At 39.8% G+C, this 21,402-nt stretch overlaps 1 protein-coding gene and 1 pseudogene across 1 annotated transcript in view; both read right to left on the bottom strand.

Annotated features, from left to right (window-relative positions):
• Positions 1–17,842, bottom strand: part of SLC35D2 (solute carrier family 35 member D2) — a 48,673-nt gene extending 30,831 nt beyond the window's left edge. The window contains exons 1-3 of the mRNA XM_054588098.1: positions 17,658–17,842; positions 8,551–8,584; positions 6,433–6,519 (exon numbers count right to left, since the gene is read on the bottom strand). Coding sequence (XP_054444073.1) covers positions 6,433–6,519; positions 8,551–8,584; positions 17,658–17,803 — 267 coding nt within the window. The 5' untranslated portion in view covers positions 17,804–17,842. The remainder of the gene's footprint in view (positions 1–6,432; positions 6,520–8,550; positions 8,585–17,657) is intronic.
• LOC129082375 (endothelial differentiation-related factor 1-like) lies at positions 9,397–9,848 on the bottom strand (annotated as a pseudogene).
• Positions 17,843–21,402: the final 3,560 nt, after the last annotated feature.

The raw sequence follows: 21,402 nt of genomic DNA on the forward strand, positions 1-21,402 counted from the left end.
GTAATTAAATGCTTTACATCACCAGAAAGATTTAACTAGGTAATTTTTTGGCACCTAAAGATACAGTCACAAAATAAATAAAACAAAACAAAAAACCTGACAGAAATACTGACAGAAATAAATCTACAATTGGAGATGATGGCTGTTAACAATTATCTCCCATTCCACATGCTCTTAAAATAGTACTTTGACACTTCCATCCAGAGGTAGGATCTACATCCCTTCCTCTTAAAATTAGGTGGGGCTATTTTAATTACCAATGTACAAATGCAATGGTGCTATGTGACCTCTAAGGCTAGGTCATAAAGAGCAAGGCAGTTTGGTGCCCCCTTGCTGGAATACTCTCACCCCTGAAGACTTCGGCCAGCATGTAACCATTATGATGACTACCTGAACCTGCCATTTTGTAAAAAGGCCCAAACTAGTCTAGATGGGTGACCACACCCACTTAGGGAGAGACCTGAGCTTATCGGAAGAGAGAGATACACAACCAGCCCCCAGCTGCGCTAACCAACCCCACCCCCATCATTGTTTCAGCTCGACATCATCAGTTTGCAACTATATGGGAGCTCTAGCTAGAACTGCCCAGTTGAGATCTTCCTGAATTCCTTAACCACAGTAACTGAGAGATAATTAAATGATTCCTTTTTTTTTCTATTTACATATTTCTAGAGAGAGGGGAGGAGAGGGAGAGAAATATTGATGTGAGAAAGATCAATCAGCTGCCTCCAGTTCACGCCCCAACTGACTGGGGACTGAACCCAAAACCTAGGCATGTGCCCCGACCAGGAATGAAACCAGCGATCCATAGCTTTATGGAAGGACACCCAACCATCTGAGCGAAACTGGTGGCACAATGATAATTGTTTTGAATCACTAAGTTATGTGGCAAAAGATATCATAGGCAAGAGGTATCTATAAAAAGATTAACAACTAGATGAGACAGACGAAAACAGTAGATTCCTGGAAGTCTGTTAAAGACTGCCTAAGGTCGGACAACCTGAAACGTAATAATATCCATATAATAGGGATACCAGAAGCAGAGGAGGATGAGGAAGGGATAGAGAACCTGTTTGAAAAAGTAATGATGGAAAACTTCCCTATTTGGAGGAGAGGAAAAGACACACAAGTCCAGGAAGCACAGAGGGTCCCATTCAAGAGGAACCCAATGAGGCCCACTCCACGGCACATCATTATTAAAATGGCAAATATCAAAGACAAACAGAGAATCCTAAAGGCAGCAAGGGAGAAAGAGGTAGTAACATATAAGGGAGCCCCAATATGGCTAGCATCTGACTTCTCAACAGAAACCCTGCAAGCCAGAAGGGAATGGCAAGAAATATTCCAAGGAATGAAAAGCAAAGGCCTGCCACCAAGACTGCTCTACCCAGCAAGACTCTCAATTAACACGGAAGGTAAAATAAGGAGTTTCCCAGATAAAAGAAGGCTAAAAGAATACACCTCCACCAAACCAGCACTGCAAAATATGCTAAATGGACTGCTTTAAGATGAAGAAAAAGTTTCTATGAATACCCAGTTCCTTTTACAATTGCCAATACTTGATATTACCAATATTTTTAATACTCATTAACCTGATTGTAACAATGATGTTATTTTAATTGTTCCTTTACTATTTGTTGAAACTAAACCTGTTTTAATATATTTCTTGCCTATTTCTATTATTTTTTTTAAAAAAGGTTTAAATGACTTTTTGGTATTCTTTATCCATTTATTGATTAAAGGTTTGTAGAACTTTTTTCCCTTAAAAAAAAAAACCCTATTAACCATGAAAAAAAAAAAAAAGACTGCCTAAGGTCACATGGTTGTCAATAGCTGACATCATCAGAGGAAGATCCAGAAAGAAGGGGGAAAAAAAATTGGTCTCCTACCATAGAAGTTGACACCACAAAGTCAGGAAGTCAAGACAGATCAATTTAAAAAGCAGAAGCAAAAAAGAAGAGTCTCACAAATAATGGGAAGAAAAAGAAACACCACCCCAATTGAAGGGAAAGGAGAAATCCCCAGAAAGAGAACTAAATGAAATAGAGGCAAAGTAAACTATTAGATAGTGATTTCAAAACAATGGTTCTATGGAAGCTCAATGAGCTCAGTGAGCTCAGAGAGAATTACAAAAAACTATAGGGAAACTAAGAGGAACTTACTGCAAACTATATCAGCATGAAAAAGGACATACAACTATCAATAAGAGGCAAGAGGAAATGAAGAATACAATTTCTGAATTGAAGAACACAGTAGAAGGAGTCAAAAACAGGCTCAATGAAGCTGAGGACTGAATCAGTGAACTGCAGGACCGAGTAGAAAAAAGCTCCCAGAAATAGCAAGAAAATGAAAAGACTCAAAAAGAATGAAGAGGCGTTTAGGGAAATGCAGGACAACGTGAAACGTAATAATATCTGTATAGTAGGGATACCAGAAGAAGAAGAGGAGCAAGGGATAGAGAACCTGTTTGAAAAAGTAATGATGGAAAACTTCCCTACTTGGAGGAGAGAAAAAGTCACAAGTCCAGGAAGCACAGAGGGTCCCATTCAAGAGGAACCCAATGAACCCCACTCCAAGACACATCATTAAAATGGCAAATATCAAAGACAAATAGAGAATCCTAAAGGCGGCAAGGGAGAAAGAGGTAATAACATACAAGAGATTCCTGATAAGGCTAGCAGCTGACTCCTCAAGAGAAACACTACAAGCCAGAAGGGAATGGCAAGAAATATCCCAATTCATGAAAACAAAGGCTTGCCACCAAGACTGCTCTACCCAGCAAGACTCTCAATTAAAATGGAAGGCGAAATAAGGAGTTTCCCAGACAAAAGAAGGCTAAAAGAATACACCTCCACCAAACCAGCACTGCAAGATATGCTAAAGGGACTGCTTTAAGAAGATGAAGAAAAAGAGTGAAAGAGAGGAACACAGGAACAAAGGGGAAAAATGAATAAGTACCTATCAATAACAACTTTAAATGTAAGTAGATTAAATGCCCCAATCAGAAGACATAGGATAGCCAAATGGATAAGAAAACATGACCCACACATATTCTGCCTACAAGAGACCTACCTCAGTACAAAGGACCTACACAGACTGAAAGTAAAGGGATGGAAAAAAATATTCCAAGGACATGAACAGGGAAAAAAAAGCAGGGGTAGCAATGCTTATATTAGACAAAACAGACTTCAAAACAAAGGCCATTAAAAGAGACCCAGAAGTATACTTCAAAATATTCAAAGGAAGATTCCATCAAGAAGACATAAACATTATAAACATATATGTACCCAACATGAGAGCACCCAAATATATAAGGAAAATCTTGGAGGACTTCAGGAAGGATACAGAAAAGAAAAAAAAAAAAAAAAAACAGAGGTTATCTATAAAAAACCAACAGCATCCCTGACAGGTATGGCTCAGTGGGTTGGGCATCATCCCACAAATGGAAAGGCTGCAGGTTCAATTCCGGTCAGGCTCCCTGTTAGGGGCCTGCAACAGGCAATGCATTGATGTTTCTCTCACACATTTATGGTTCCCTCCCTCTCTTTCTCCTTCACTTCCCCTCAAGCACAAACAGCAAAACTTTACTTAATGGTGAATTGTTAAAAGCTTTTCCTCTGAGAGCAAAGATGCTCAGTGTTACCATTTCTATCAAACCTGCATTAGAAGTCCTATGTTATAGATAAAGCAAATAAAAGAAATAAAAGTTAGAATGTTGAAAAGAATGAAAGAAAATTGTCACTTTTTGCAAATTGCCTGCTTGTGAAAGTAGAAATTGCCAAAAGAAACTACAAATGAATTGTGATTAATAGTTCATAGTTTTGCAGATACAAAAAGCAATATAAAAATATGCCCTCTAATTTTCCAAATACTGTATTTTTTAAAGATATGTTCATAGCAAAAATAAAATGAAAGAAATAAGTACCTCAGAATAAATCTAATAAAAACATTAGAACTCTACAAAGAAAATTATTAAATTTTACTAAGGGCAATTAAGGAGGGGATATATACACACACCCATATATATATTCCATGCATTGAAAGATTCAATACTTTAAAAATGTCAATGCATCCCAAATTGATTTACAGCTTCTATGCAATCCTAATCAAAATCCCAAAAGGTTATTTTTCTGAAGCTTGAAAAGCTGCTTCCAATATTTATATAGAAATGTGAAAGATCAAGAACCAGGAAGGAAAGACTTGTCGTACCAGATAACAAGACTTTTCCTAAAACTATAAAAATTAAGATTTTATGGTGATGGTGCAGAAAACACAAATAGACAAGTGAAAAAGCAGACAGAGCCCAGAAACAGACCCATGCATATGTGAAGACAGTGGCACAATTTTAAGGACAGACTTTTTGGTTGAGTCTGTAACAACTAAGTGCCTATTTAGGGAAAAAATGAAATTGGACCATTATCTCACACCATCCACAAAACTCAACTCCAAGTAGATTAAAAATCTAATTCTGAAAAACGATATACTATTTATCTAGAAAAATATCTTTATTGCCTCAGAGTAGAATTATCCAAATAAGAAAAATAGAGATTAATCATAAAGGAAAAGACCGATAAAATTCAGCTGTTTTAAAATTAAGATTCCTTCACACGATAAAGAATACATCATAAAATATGCCACAAAGAGAAAAAATGTACTTGTAATACTGTATGTAAGTAACAAAAGGACTATCATTAATATATTTTTTACAACTCCTACACAAATCAGTAAGAAAGAGACTTCCACCAAATAGAAAAATGGGCAAAAGTCTTAAACAAGTACTTCACGAAAGAGGATACCCAAGTGGGCATTAAAAAATAAAAAGGGGCCCTGGCTGTTGTGGCTTGGGGGATGGGCATTGTCCCACAAACTGAAGGGCCACAGGTTCGATTCCCAGTCAGAGCACATGGCTGGGCTGTGGGCCAGGATCCCAGTTGGGAACACGTGCCAGAGGCAACCCATCAATGTTTCTCTTGCACATCAATGTTTCTCTCCCTCTCTTCCTCTCTAAAAATAAATAAATAAAATCCTTTTAAAAGAAAAATGAAAAGGGTCCTGGCTGGGTGGCTCAGTTGATTAGAGCGTCATCCCATGCACCAAAAGGTTGCAGGTTCATTCCTGGGTCAGAGCACATACTTGGGTTGTGAGTTTGATTCCTGGTCAGGATACACACAGGTGGCAACCAATATATGTTTCTCTCCCACATCTATGTTTCTTTCTCTCCCTTCCTCTCTCTCTCAAATCAATAAAAATATCCTCGGGTGAGGATTAAAATTTAACAACTTGAGAAATAAAATGAATTAATAACTAGAGAAACGCAAGTAAAAGCTAAGAAGATGTTCTTACAGATCTACCATATTAGCACAATTTAAAACGGCTGACATGGCAAGAATGAGAAGCAACAGGAGTGCACTTCTGTCATGAGAGTGAATTGGTACAATCACTTTGGAGAACAATCTGGTATTACCTACTCTAGTTGAAGACATGATGAGCTCACTATGAGCCAGCAGTTCCATTTCTTGATAACCTCCCAGAGAAACTCATGCATGTATGCTGTTTTGGACTAAAGTGTGTGCCCTCCAAATTCACATTTTGAAGCCCTAATTCCCAGATGGCTGTATTTGAACACAGGATACTTAAGGAGGTAATTAAGGTTAAATGAGGCCATAAGAGTGGGCCCCTAATCCAAAAGGACCAGTGTCCTTATAAGAGGAAGACACCAGGAGTGCAGGCACACAGAGTAAAGACCATGTGAGGACACAGCAAGAAGGCAGCTGTCTACAAGCCAGGGATGGAACTCTCAGCAGAAACTAACACTGCTCTCACCTTGACCTTGAACTTCCTGCCTCCAGAACTGGGAGAAAATACATTACTATTGTTTAAGCTACCTAGTCTGTGGTATTTTGTTACGGGAATGCTAGCTGAGATCTAACTATAAGTATGTTCAAAACAGTACTTTTAATTTTTCTAGTTCCCAAACTAGAAACCAAAATTACCTTACACTGTAAAGCGGATAAGTAAATAAAAGCATACAGCTACACACAACATGGATGAATCTTACCATTATAATATTAAATGAAAGTAGCAAGATACAAAAGAATACATTGAGTTTAATTCCCTTTACATATACGCAAAACTAAACTGCAAAATTCAGGTAAGCATACACATTTAGAAAAATTACTGAAAAGCAAGGAAATTTTTATTACAAAAGTCCTAAGAATTTGTTAAGGAGGATTTTGTGATCCCATTTTATGACTCAGGTAATGATTACAAGGGTAATCATATTTACAATTTTTAAATGTTTAAAGTGTTTCTACTTAGTGCAAACAGGAACCACAGTGTATACAGGAATGGACCAGTACTGTAAGATCAATTTGTAATTCTGTGATAATTTCACATCTTCCATCATAGCTATATGTATTTTTTATCACATACCTTTATAGGAATTTTCTTGTCAAAATCAGGGAAGTGAATTATTTTATTTAGCTTGGACACATACAGTATCATTATGGTAGCTGCCATCTAAGGAAAAGGGGAAAAGAAACTTCAGCAAAATATCCGGACTGTTTGAGTTACAAAGACATCAGAAGAAAACAGATTCATCAAAAAGAAATATATACAAAAAAAATCATTTTCTAGGTTCCAAGAAAAATTAACTATTTCTTGTAATATTAAAATTGATTTTCTTGCTACTGTATGAATTTAGAAAAAATACTGAAAAGCAAGAAAATTTTTAGCCCTACAGCAGACCTATGGGCAAAAAAGTATAGCATCAAATAGACTCATACATACACCTTATCTCAAGGGGCTTAAGGAATGGTGACAAAGGGCAAAAAGAAACAGTATCCCCCAAACTGACCAGAGTGACCACAGTCAGTGAGAACCCTGGACCCTGGACCATACTTTCCACATACTAAGCATGCGGTCACCTTCTCCCATAAAGTGAGTGTGGGGGTGTGAGTGGGGGGACAAACTCCACACATAAATACACTTTTTGGTAAAGTCCAGTATTTCTATAACACAAAAAGCAAATTAAGAGGAAAACAAATTTTAAAAGGTATTTATATTTTCTACAATGTGTCCAGTGTTGCAAAAAAAAGTCTCATTCAAATCCTATTATCCTGGAGCATGCCAGGTATATTAGTAATACTCCAGATTATCATTATTAAATATAAATTTTAATATCATCTTCCTATGCAAATTGAGAACTTAATTTTCTCCATATTAAAATTTTCTCCATGCAAAAATATAAGGAATACTTCAATATGATTATAATCCCAAACTTTGATCCCGATGAGTTTACATTACAGACTTAATACTTAGAATAGATTTATACAACTAGAACCCATGCTGAGTTATAAAGTTTATATTTATAACTTACTTTACAATTCTTACAGACATATACTAACACTTATTTAAAATATTCTGTAATTCAGACTTTTAAAATTAGGTCTGCTTGCTCCTTCCACCAACAAATTACAAATCAAAAAGACTTTACCTTTACTGAGTACAGCCAGTGATTTTATCTGCTTCAGGAAGTACAAAGGCCCAAAGCGTACATAATCACATATTCACTGATCTTTTAAAATGTTTTTTTCTACATATTTTCACATTGAAACATAAACATAATATATTTTTTGACTTTAAGGAAATACATTGTTTGTTATTTTTTCCTCCCTAATATGATGTTACAAAGAGTAACCATTATTAGCAAAACATTTAACCAGACTAATGTTTGATGGTATAAATGACAGCTTTTTCCAGATTCGCAATTAGACATTTTGTTAAGACATGATTTTCATAATTTTAATTTTTTTCTCCCTCTAAATTAAACCAGGAAAAAAAATTCCTGATAATTGTTCCCACTTGTCTGCTAGAAATCGCCAGCATATGACCAAAAGAGTGAACAAGCCACAAATTCACATGAATGGGAAACAGCCAAACAGGTTAGTCTGAAAGCTTTTCCAAGGTTAACTTTATACCTGAGAACAAAAATCACAAACCACAGGAAGCAAACATTTTCTGTCTTATAAAAACTGGAATCCACTGCCAGCATTTACAAATTGGGAAATCTGATGTAAGAAATTCAAATTCCCTGCTTCCCTTTAAAAAACTCTGGAGTTCTGATAATAAGGGCCTAGCAGGCCCCACGGCATCTCCCCTGCCCCTCCCCTCTCTGGCGCAGCGGCTGGCTCACTCAGCTGGCTCACTCGGCTGGCAAGTGCACACCTCAATGGGCCACCATGCCCTGGGGCCCCACCCCAGGCCCCAACCCATTCCTTGCTTACCCAGCCAACCATGCAGGATTTCGGTCTTCTGGCCCTTTATTTTAAAGTAATTAAATTCTACTAAGGAAATTAAAATAAGTGTGTCTTTTTCCTAAAAATACACTCTTCCTAAATTCTAAAATGAAATAAAATGTGTTATTTCACATTGTTCCACCAAGAGTACTGTGACCAGATGAATAAATTGGTAAACCACAATCTTAAACAAAAGCACTTAAAATTTAATGTGTACTGATTAATTAAGAGGTTAATCCTTTTTTTCACTTACCTGTCCAACTCCAAGAACAATTGGTGATGGGAAGCTAAAAAAAACATAGAATAAATAATTTTAGCAACTTACAAAAATGATAATACAATACATAGTGACAGGATTACTAAAAAGTCTTCAATTTTCTTTCCATCTTAGATGACGGAATCTTAATGTCAAATTCATTCACTTTTCATCTGTTTATTTCTTTCATTTTTTAAACTGATGGTTACTAAACCAGGCAAATTTTATTGTCCCTTGAGGTGGACTGTCATTATATCAACGAATAACATGATTTTGTATATAGGAAGCCAAAATAATCTGGGGATAAATTATTAGAATAAATAACTTTAGCAAAATACTGGATAGAAGACAAACATATAAAAATATCTACATACCAGAAAGACACAAAGATAAAGAAAATTTTAAAGACAGTTACACTAGCACCAAAAAAACATTAACTGGATATTTTATGGTAAAAGGACTTATATTTATATTTTTAGGTACAAAATGATATTGAGGAGTGCTTTGTTTTGCTTTTTGTTTGAAGGGAGGCAAACACCCTGGGCTAGAGGCAGCAGGGTCCCTCTCTCTCCTGCCCCTGTGACTTGCTCCCATCCCACTCAGCTCCCCCAGGAGACACACCACAAGTGGCCAGACACTGAGAGAGAGGGCGATGGTGTTTTGCACCTAATTGGGGGTGAGGGTGTAGGGAGGAAAAACACTCAGCAGAAGCAAACAGTGTACAAGGTTTTATTTGAAAGCAGCTCTGGGTGGAAGGAGTTCCAGGGCTGGGCTGACGCCCCGTATCACGCTTGGGCACATAAAGACACACACGATGGCCCTGCTGGTCTAGGGTAGCCAGACAAACCAGACCAGCCAGAAGGCAGTGATTTCACGGCTTTGGGTTCATTTTGCCCTTGGCCCCTTGTCGTCGGCATCCCATCGTCCTTCTCCCAGAGCTTGAGGCCGATAGCTCTCTCAGTTGCGCTCAGAACCTGATTATGAATGGCCTGTCCACTCTCACAGTCTGAGATGACCTGTGGATTTTTGTTGATTTTTGTCACCAGGTATTCTGTGTCAGCCCCTTGTTCCGCCGGTCCGGTCCTGCTGGATCACCTTGCGCACCTCCAGCATCTCCCCGCCCAGCTCGGCTGTGCTCTTGGTGACTGAATGCGGCTTGTTCTGGCCAGCAGCCCATTTCTGGGAATTCTCCACATCTCGTGTGTCAGCTGCTAAGATGGCATGAATGGACTGGGCCTGCGCGGCCGGGGTCCCTTGCACAGCACTGTCCTTGTGTCCCAGTTGCTCTCAGCCATCCATGGTGGGGGCGGATGGGAGGGCGTGGACTGGGCGGCGGCAAGTCTGGCGTTCGGTTCCGTCCCCCTACCCCAGGCTCCACCGCAGCCATTCAGGACCCGTTGTCTTGTTGCTCTGGGTCGTATTTATTTTTTAAAAAACTAAAGAGTCCTTCTTATCTTTTAGAAATACGTATGGAAATGCCTATAATGATATATTTTAAAATTGCTTCAAAATAATTTGTGAGGAAATGGTGGGATTAAGAAGGGATATAAACGTAACAAAGTTGTTGAAACTGGGTGATGGCTATATGGTAATTCATTTATTGTTTGCTTCGTTTTGTTTTTAATAATATAACCAGATACAAATCTAATAAAAGATTTCCAAGAAACACATCCACAAAGAAAACTGTAAGTCAATATTTAAAAAGTTAAATAAGTCCTAAATAAAGTTTATGGATTGGAAACCCAATATTGTCCATTATACTCAAATTGAGCTATAAAATCAATGTAATCTTTGTAAAAAACATCAGCAGGTATTTTGTGGAAACTGACAAGCTGATCCTAAAACTGAATAGAAAAGCAAAGAGCAAAAACTACCCAAGATAATCTTGAAGAACAAGGAAGCCAGAGAAATTATGCTCCTGAATATAATCTTACAATAAATTTATAATGAATGAGACCGTGTGGTATTTGGACAATGACAGTCCACTACGGCAAGTGAAGAGACTGGAGATGGGGACAGATACACGTATATACAAATACCTGATTTGTGACAAAAATGACAGTGCAGAGCAATGAGGAAATGAAGTGCCATTTCTACAAATGGCACTGGGCAATCTGGATACAGAATCCTGATCCCTACCTCACACCATACTTAAGAAGGTAGCTCACCACCTCACTGGGCTCACTCATTGCCCAACCTTCCACTGGCTCCCAGCCATCCTCTCAGGCTACTAAAAAAGGTGGAAATTTAAAAACAAAACCAAACACCTCAGCCCCTGATCTGCCTGTCATGTGCAGACACACTTATTTCAGACAGGTAAGAAGACAATGAAAAATCAGCCTATCTTAACAGAGAAAACAGAATAAATATGTAGACAGTAATTGTGAGATTACTTTAACTCTTTATTGTGAGATTAAATTAACTCTAGCGGGTGGATGCTGAGTTTTGCCCCCCAGAGACCCTCTTCTGGGCTGAAGCACTTGTTCCCTAGTTGCCCAAAAGCATCCTCAGCTGAAGAAAGCTGCCTTGCCAATAGCACACACCCTCTCTGAGAACAGCCTGCATTCCAATCGCTGGTCTAGGCTGCGTAGAAAGTCTAGCACCTTTCACCCTAACTCAGGACAACTCTGTCAAGAGGTTCTGGGATCAGGTTTTGTTGTAGGCACAATACAGCCCAATCTCTCCCTCTGCTTCCCACCCTGCCACCCAAGAAGTCAATCCCAAGAGTGCTCCTCAAATACTTCCCCAAATCTCAGAGTCTGCTTCCCAGAGAATACAACTTGGGACATCAAATAAAACAAACAGTACAACAACAACAACAACAACAAGAACAATAAGAGGCTTACACAAAGCAGACGAAGAGCCCAGCCTAAAAGAAAATATAATACATGGAGAGAAGGAATTCTTCATAATTGCTTCTGGTTACAGAACACCTTAATAAAAAGATGAGGTTAATAAAACAAGTGTTCAAAATTGAGAGGATAAAACAGTCAAATGAGATGAAGAGGGCATACACAGAGCCATGGAAACAAACTGAGGACCAAAAAAAACACACCTGCCACATGAATAATTTAGAAACAACAAAAAACTAATGGCTACTACTGAAAATTGAATTACCAACCATAGAGGTAATCAGGGTAAATGCAGAAGAAAAAGACAAACTCAGAGATAAATAGATGGAAGAGAGACAAACACCTCATGCAGGGCTAACTGTTGAGTCTGATGTGAAGAACTCAGTAAAAAGAGAAAATGATTTAAAGCTAAAAGACAAATTTGTTTCCATGACATGAAGAAAATAAGCTGAATATTCAAGTCTAAAAGCACACTTGTTACAGAAAAATCTATTAAGAATGCTCAACACAATTAATACAACAGCCATGAACTCTTAACAAAAAAACTACCTGACAATGGAATCCACCAATTAGGAGTCAAATCAAAACAATAAATTCTGGAATGGAGACATTCCAGTGGGATTATAATTACAGAACAGGATGCTACACTATAAACTGTGGGATTATAATTACAGAACAGGATGCTACACTATAAAAGAAGTTATGGAGGGGAGGGGAGGGAGGAGGGGAAGAAGTGTGCAAGAGACCTCATCTTTCATAGCAGAGAGGTCATACATATTATCCAAAATTGAAAAGTGTTTATAAAATAAACATAATGACTTCAACTTAATGTTTTTCATGACCTCTTACTCTTAAAGGGATCTTTTAAGAAACATTAACTCTTGTAGTGAAGAAATATGTATTTGAAGGTCAACAGTTCTTTTTGTTCAACCTCCTCCTTCCTCCATTCAAATTAGATGTAATTTCATACACACGTTACTTGCAATCTCCACCTTAGTTAAGTCTTCAAACACAGGCAGCGTGATTAATGGTGAGACAACCGCTGATAAGATGTAATATGAAGTTCACAGGGTCGGCAATGAAGTAGTGTTGCCAAAAAAATGTTTAACTTGAATGTAATCAAGCCTTTAGATCTATTCAATAACTTTCAATTAGGAAATAGAGGAAAATGAGTCAGTGACACCTAAGAAAATAAATCAGATAATCCACAATTTGGGGCATTTTACAACACAGCTGAGCAGGGCTTTTCAACAAGTCAATATCATGGGGAAGGCGTGGAATGAGGCACTTTTCTAGATGAAAATAAACTATAAAGACATAACTCTATGCATTGCATGAAGCTTGATTGCATCTTACTTCAAATATATGAAACAACTATAAAAACCCCTTGAGGACAATGGGAATAATTATAGATTTGGTATTAGATTATTTTAGGAAATTATTAAGTTTGGCAGGAAAAAAATGATACTATGTAGGAGAATATCCATATTTCAGGAGAGGAATGTTTCAGTATTTCAGAACGAAGTACCATGATGTTTGCAACTTACATTCAATGGTTCTGGGGGGAAATGCAAATAGCAAAATGTTAATTATTGCATCTCAGTGGTGTGTGTATGGGTATCCATTGTGTTTTGCTTTCTATTTTTCTGTGTGCTTGAAACTTTTAAAATTTCACCCTAATATTTTTCTTTTGTTTGAAGTCTTTATAATGATGACAACAGAATGACTTTTCTTTTTAAGAAATAGATATTTCAAGATACTGATTTTAGGTTGTGGGAATATGAATAATTATTATTCTTTGTACATTTCTATATTTTAACAATCCCTAGTTTTATAACTGAATTCTTGTAGGAGTGAATGCAAAGGAAGTTAAGACAGTATGTGTACACAACGCTTTGAGAAGTCCAACTGAAAGAACTAGAAATGAATGTCCATGTGGGAGCAAGGGAAGGTTCTGGTTGCTGATGCAAAAAGAGGAGGATCAGGGAAGGAGCTGGGAGGAGTGGAAGCCTGGAAGTGGGGAGGCAGCCCTTCCACAGAAACAACAAAAGGCTCCTTCCCTGTTAGCAGAAAGACAGGGAGTGGCCTCCTGTGATGGTTTCTATTTTTCTCGTATTTTCTCAATGAAGTATGAAAAAAGGAAAGCAGAAGATGGGTGTGTGGACAATTTCATGTCAAAGGGCAAAACCTGAGTCATTTGTGAGACAAGGAGAGCTGTGTGAAGTTTGTGATCCACAATTTAATATAAAACCAGCCAGCCCTGAGTCGTTTTTGTGCCAGGACAGTCAGAAACTGCTTAAGCACTGAAGGAAGGAGGCAGCTGAAAGAAGGAGGCTGCTCTGGACGAGTGACCAGTTGCCATGACTGCGAAAGGATATGCTGAAGCCCCAAAGGCTGAAACCAGTCTCAGTTGATAAGAACACCAGGTCTCTTCACTAAATGAGTTGCAGGAGCCCTGGAGCCATCACTGAGAACTTGAAATGCCTGCAACAAGGCCAGAGTTTGTAAGGAGCATGCCCTGTGGAAGCCACCAGACCCCGCCAGCAACCCTGGCCCCGGCCACACCCGGGTGCGATCAGGATCCAGCTCCCTCTAGGGTTGCAAAGGGAGCAGCGTCTTCTGGAGAGGCATGTCTTCATCAACGTTTTCAGAAAATTAAGAATTGGGTTCTGGCTGGTGTGGCTCTGTGGATTGAGTGCTGAGCTGAGACCCAAAGGGTCTCCTGTGGGATTCCCAGTCAGGGCACGAGCCTGAGCTTGCAGGCCAGGTCTCCAGTGGGGGTGAGGGGAGATAGGCAACCACACACCGATGTCTCCCTCTCTCCCTCCCTTCCCCTTTCTCTAAAAATAAATATATAAAATCTTTTTTAAAAAAAGGTATTGGCTCCGTTTTTTAATGTAAACTTCCAGATTCTGATTCAATAGCTTTTATGAAAATCTCTCCAAGTGAGTCTCATGACCAGGCAGATTTGGAAACTATTATTTAATGATCTCAAAGCCCTGAGACACAGAGCAAATACTTGTGAACTGAATACAATTAAGTCCTATATCTTGCAAGCATCATTTGTAAATTCTTGGGTGTCATGAAGAATAGCATTAAAATGGCAACGAAAAAAACGACAACTCCTGACCACCTACGCAACTTTCATGAACCTGAATACCTTGCTTTTCCCTCCCCCCCGCACCCAGTATGTCTGACAGTTCAAGTACTTCAGCCTTGACCTCTATGTGCACCCAGGAAAATAAAGCATTATGTTAAACTAAAACAAAATAAAACAACTAACACAAGTAACTAAGACCACCCATCAGTCTTGTACCCCAACCACAATCTGCACAAAACTGAAGAGATAAAACATCCACTGAGTTCCATTCCCATGACCCTGTGAATGAGGTGATTATTAAGGTCCTCCATTCCAGCCTACCACACAACGTTATCCTCAAACAGGTAATGCTGGGGTCAGATTTCTGTGGTTTATTGTTGTAACCAAATCACACCAACCCTCCTCCCCTCAAAACTGCTCCTAAAACATTTTGAGAAGAGAAAATGAACCATGTTATTTGAACAGGGTTCTCCGATTATATAACATATTATCTTACAGAAATGTGAACTGTTTACTTATAAGGATTGTAAGGATTTTGTCTTGCTAAGACAAAAACTCGATTTTCTCCTTTAATGATGGACCTCAAAATTTTAAAGATGGAAAGGCTAGAGCATGGAATGTTTTATAATATTCGTCTTGGCTGGACACTACCCTTCATTTTCAAAGCACCTACCAGTGTTCATTGCTCCCTGCTTCCAACTAGAAGACACGTGTTTTGGATGCACTAACTACCATGACCAGAGAGCACACCTGCTCACTCATGGTCAAAAAGTGGGGACTGTGCTTCAAATATCATCTCACACAACTTCCAACCACTCCCAAACAAACTTACTAATAGCGTTTTCTTGTTTTTTATCATAGGTGTTCAAGTTTTCTTTTTCTTTCATTAGCTTTCATTGAATGTGTTAAATGATCCAAGTTTAGGCATATGGGCATTTTAATTTCTTTAAAGCAGGGTTTGCGTTTCCCATGGACACCAGCATCAAGCTGCAACACACTGGTAGAGACCTTGTAAACAATATCAACAGCCACAGAACTACCAAAAACAAATCCCAAATCTATTGCTTCCCTCTTTAGCCACTGCTAACCCAACCCCAATCCCAGCCATCTCTCAAAATTATCTTGAATACTGCAATTGCTTCCTGGTTCTTTTCCCTGCTTCCAATCACCACTTCTCTACCCACGCACCAGCCAAAGAAATCTTTTTAATCACACAAATTATAGCACGTCATTCCCACTGTAAAGCCTTCCAAAGGTCTTCCTATTGCATTTAGATTAAAATTAAAATGACTTGTTTGGTTTGATGGTCTCCTGCTTCCACCCTGGTCCCCCAGTATCTGCTCTCAAAACAGCAGCCAGAGTGACTTAGATCATGGTACTCCTCTGCTCCTTCTGGTGGCCACCAAGGCCCTCGACAACCTACCAATCCATTACCCGAGACCCATCTAGTATCATTCCCACCCAAGCTACCTACTCTTCCATGCCTGGACTGTTCTTCTCCCATCTCCCTCCCCTCACTTATGTCTTGGCTGAAATGTCACCTCCAAGGTTGAGGCTTCACTGACCATGCTGTGATGGAATTCTTTCCCATGCCCACACTCCCTGCCTTACTTCCTTTCCTGCCTTTTTTTTTTTCTCTTGACTGCACAGCTGCCTCTGCCGTAATATAAATTCTAGCAGTTTGTTTATTTAATTCACTAGAAAGCTCCATGTATGCTTCAGAAGTATAGATGTATGCTCATGACACTTGGGATTTTGATCTGCTTTATTCACTTCTGTATCCCAAGTGTCTAGGAGAGTGCCTGGCACATGGAAGGTGCTTAAGAAATATTGAATGAAGGGGCTGATCCTGCCTTCCCTGCCGACCTCCCTGCCGACCTTTCCTACCTTCTCCCACTTGCTCACTCAGTTCCAGCCACAGTGCCCTCTCTCTGTTCCCCCAGCCCGCCCAGCTCATGCCCCCTTCAACAACTTCCCTTCCGTCGGGAACGCTGGAGCATCAACCACTCCATCCCAGGCACTCTCGTTTCATAGCTGAAATCACCTCGTTTATTCATGGACCCACTTGTTTATTCTCTGTCCCCACCACTGACATGGGATCTCCAGGGCAGAGGCTCTGTGTTGTTTGTCCACAGCTGCTTCCCTGGTGCCAGTGATGGGCTTGCCACACAGCAAGTGCTGCTCACTAAGTATGTTATAGCAGTAACCAGCCAAGCTCCTGTGGGTCTCCGTTGCTCTCAAGTACCAAATAGAAGGCTGAACGAAGATACTCTGACACCTCTTTGTGCTCTTTGTAAAATGCTGATTTTACAGTCTTGGAGCAAGTATGGTTTACAAAGAGCTCTCACTTATTACAGCTCCTGCAAAGCTCTGAGAGGCAATTAAGAGGCCAATAATTATCCACCTTAGTTATCTGAGAAAACTACTGACTGTGGGACTGGCCCAAGAGGCACAGCTAGCTAATAAATGGTTAAGTGGGGTCTAAATTCACAGCTCTTTCAATGCTGCTACTGTGAAAATAGAATTAAACACATTTTTTTTTAGACCTTACAAATAGGTTCAAGGAATCACAAATCTGCTGGTTTACTGTACACTCATCCAAAAAACTACATCATGGGAACTTCTCATTGTTTTCACCAGTTTTCTATGCACGTGCTGGTAACTTGAGAATAAATGATTACACAATACTAAACTTATCCCTTAGGACTGATCTGACCACTGAACATGTAGCTTCACATAAAGAAATTTTCATTTGTTTCAGCTCGTGGGTGCAACTGCGAAGTAGTCGTGAGGCGTGCCTGCGGTCACTGAGGGTAGAAAGACTTTGTTAGGTTGTGGTTGGGTGTTTACAACGCTGCGAAGGTCCCGGCCCCGTGAAAACGTGGTCAGGGTGCCCTGCACACAGCCACCCACTTTGGCACTAGGGCTGCCAGCTCTGCGTCCCGCCCACCAAGCCGACCCGGCCTCCGGGCACTGAGGGCAGGGCATCGCCGAGGCTCCTCGTCTCCCCGCCCCCACGGGGGGACCTCGAGAATCTCGCCAGCCCCTGCCACCCAGCGCGGCGCCAGGTGTGGCAAAGGTGCCGGAAAGGGGCCGCCGAGCAGCGAAGCGCCCTCCGCGGACCCCGCCCGGACCCCTGGCGTCCGGCTCACCCGTAGGTCGTCAGCAGCGCCTTGTTGACCAGCACGATGAGGAAGGAGCAGGTCCCGTAGAAAAGCGCCGACAGTAGCTGGGCTACCCCGGAGGGCAGCCGGCCGGAGGCGGAGTCCGCGCCCGCGCCGTCGGCCTGGCGAGTCATGGCCCGAGCCAGCCGCCCACCGCCCGCCGCCCGCCGCCAGCCACCGGCGCGCTCCCACTGGCCGCCCGCGTCGGCCGCTCTCCGGGCCGCCCCGCCCCAGTTCCGTCCCCGCCCTCTCCTCCCCGGGTCGCCCGACAGGGCGCAGCCCAAACAGGAAGGGCCGCAGCGCGAACCCCACGTGCCCGCGAGCCGCTACCCGCGCCCCGAAGCTGCGAGCGCGGGAGGAGCCGCGGCAGCGGGAGTGCGTACTCAGAAGTACCGTGCGTGTAAGCGCCCCCAGTCTAAATGGAGAGCCGAAATGGGTTTGGGAGAGCTAAAATGCCCTACCTCCTTCCAGACTGCTCTCGGAGAGACACGCTTCAGTTAAGTTTTAGGCTTGATTTTGCTTTTTTTCTACAATGTTTTTTTTAACGTATTATTTACGTAGAATGAAATGCAGATTTTACGAGTCCACAATGTAATAGTTTTGACAAATACACCCGTGCATCCACTCAAATCAAGAGTATTTCCATCACCCCCAAAAGTGCCCTTTTTGCCCCACCAAAGTTTATCAGGAGTTATTCTGAGTCTGCTGCCATTAGACTAGAAGTTCACGAGCATGTTCTCTTTTAAGGCGCTTTTTTCCCCCCTCGTTTTAGACAGGGAGAAAGAGGGAGAGAAAAATGGATGCGAGAAACATTGATCTGTTGGTTGCCTCACAAACTCACCCCAACCACGAGGAACCAGCGACCTTTGGCTCCTCAGGTCAACTCCCAGCCCACTGAGCCACACCGGTCAGGGCTAAGGCTTTTTCCACTCCCTTTGTATTTTTTGCCACTCGCCCACGGGTTTTTTGTTTGTTTTCTACCATTGCTGAGTAGTACCACAATCCGTGTACCCATTCACCAGTTGATGGGCATGTTGTTTCCAGTTTAGGGCTAGTATAAAAAATGCTTCCATAAACATTCGTGTGTCTATGTTTTTATTTCTGTTCCGTAAGTACCTTGGAGTGCAATGGCTGGATAAGGTAGGTGCAAAGTCTCATCGCTTTCCTTGCCTCTGGGTGCTTTCTGGCAGGTTCTCTCCTTACCTTGAGGGCCTGCTATCCCACAACTAAGCACCAGCGTCTGTTGGTGTTAACCGAAAGAGATCCTCCCAGAACTGCTCTGACCACAGACCCGCTGTAGCAATTTTTCAAGTGTCCCATATATTCATTCTAAATCATTACTTTTAAAAATGCAAAATCTTAGCTTTGAGCTAATTATATCCGTTCCATACAATTGTTTTTCTATTGTAGGCAGTGAATAACCAAGAACATTTGCAACAGTGGTAAGAACTAAAGCATATCTTTTGACAAATAACTAGCACTAAAAAACGCAGAAAGGGAGAGTCCACATTGCCCAACACAAGAAAACACACGTAAAACCATTTTAAAATAGAAAATGAATTCATAGGCAAGTCGAATAAAAAAACATCAACTTGAAGTCATTTTAATTTCCTGAAAAAGACCAATTAAGTTTCCAGTGACTCTCCAAGTAAGTTTTGATTGCCAAACAGTAGTCACTTTGAATGATATCCTTAATCATTTTACATTTAATTTGCATCTATGTCCACACTCCAAGACCTTAAGCCACTGTTAAAATCTCATCCTGTTAAAATCAAAACTCGCAACTAAAGAGTTGCTTGGGAAATTCTTTTGCAAAGCCCCAGGCTGAACCTTGTCATTTCAAGTACAAGACTAAATATATACCAAAAATAACGACCGAAAAATTAGATTTTCTTGACTCAGAAAAGTAAACAGACTCTGAGTGCATTTTTGGGGAGGTGACCACAGATTCCATATATCCTGAATATAAGTAAAATTAAATCCTATTCCTGATTACCCTAATGTAAGGTCTGCAATAGGTATGTAATACTTATCTACACCAGTGTATTTTTAACACTGTAATGAACCAGATGAGAAAGTTAAATGAATATCTATCTATAATTTAAAAGGCCATTATTTTAAAGTAAAACAAAGCAATTCATACTATGGTTCCAACTATACTTAAAAGATGACTGGGCCCTGGTCAGGTGGGTCAGCTGGTTGGATCGTGGTCCCCTACACCAAAGAGGTGGTTCAATCACCAGTCCAGGCACATACGGGAGGCAACCGATCAATGTTTCTCCATCACATCGATGTTCAACCAATCAACGTTTCTCCTTCACATCAATGTTTCTCTCTCTCCCTCTTACTCTAAAGTCAATTTTTTAAAAAAAATCCTCAGGTGAGGATTAAAAAATATGTATATATAACTGGAATGAAATATAAAATGCATCAAAATGATGATGAATGCAGAGCTATTGGTGACCTTTCTAAACCTTTTTAATTTTTATATTATGGTCGTTATATTTTTGATAGGAAAACAAATGATAAAAGGTTCAATAAGGAACATGTACTTTAAACTGTAAATTAAAATAAAATTTTATTCGAAGCATCTTTTAAAATGACAGCACGTTTATTCTTATGCTGTTAACTCTGCCAAACTACAACTTAGCCATATGAAGCATAAAACTTCAAAAATCTGAATGTAAACCACATTTTAAAAACAAAAAGCAGTCTTAACACACCTCAAATTTTAAATGCCAATGTATTTTGTCCAAGTACATAGCTTATATCAAAACATTTTAAATATTTCTATAGTAATAATTGTAATAATTTCTTAAAATTTTCAATTACACAAAAAAAGTCTGTGAATATAACTATTATAATTGACAAAAGCTGACCAGAGAAACAACCATACTTTTAAAGGCCTTACATTTTATTATTTTTGAATTGACAAGTATTTGTATCTTTAAAATTCTCACTGCCTTTCCTTCTTTATGTAATTTCATCAAATGTTTAATTTCCCAAGACTATTACGTGTTGCTTTTTATAGTTCATTTAAGTCATACTTGAGAGGAAAAATCTAGAAAGTGTTGAAGCCTAAACCAAGAAAATTCAATGCTATAGTCTCTCACTGTGCTTGTAAGTGCTCAAAGTTAAAATTCTATATATCAGATTACAAACAAAATTCTTAGACCACTACAAATATAAATTTTCTTATTACAAAAACATCTTTCAAGATTTGTAATTCACTGTACTGAGGATTACATTTGTAAAGTATGTCCTCATCATGCACATTATTTGTTACTATCATCTTTCAAACTTTCGCTCCTTTTCAAGACATTTACATCCCTCCCCTTCCCCACTGCTACATATGTGAAACTGTAACTGTAACACATTGGGATTTGGGGAGAAAGAAGCCTACATTTTAGATAATGTTTAAACTGTATACGTAGGCTACTACTTCAATTCAAAAATAGAAAAAAAAAGGCGCCGAAGAGCCCATTTCCCTCTATTACTCTGAGGTTTACTCCAATTAAACAATCCATAAAAATTACCACATTATGCATGTTCCTGCTTAAACAAAAGCTAAAATGATGGAGGTTTATGCCTACATAAAGGAGGTGAACTGCTTAGCTCTTGATTTTTATGTTCATGCTTCAGTACATAAAATGGTGTTTAAAAACTTCATCTATTTGGGAAAATGGTTTAAAAGCACCAAACTAGTTAACACACGTGCAGTTAAAACTATTCC

Source organism: Pteronotus mesoamericanus, unplaced genomic scaffold, assembly GCF_021234165.1.
Source record: "Pteronotus mesoamericanus isolate MK-2021 breed Mesoamerican mustached bat unplaced genomic scaffold, CSHL_Meso_final scaffold_125, whole genome shotgun sequence".
Taxonomy (NCBI): domain Eukaryota; kingdom Metazoa; phylum Chordata; class Mammalia; order Chiroptera; family Mormoopidae; genus Pteronotus; species Pteronotus mesoamericanus.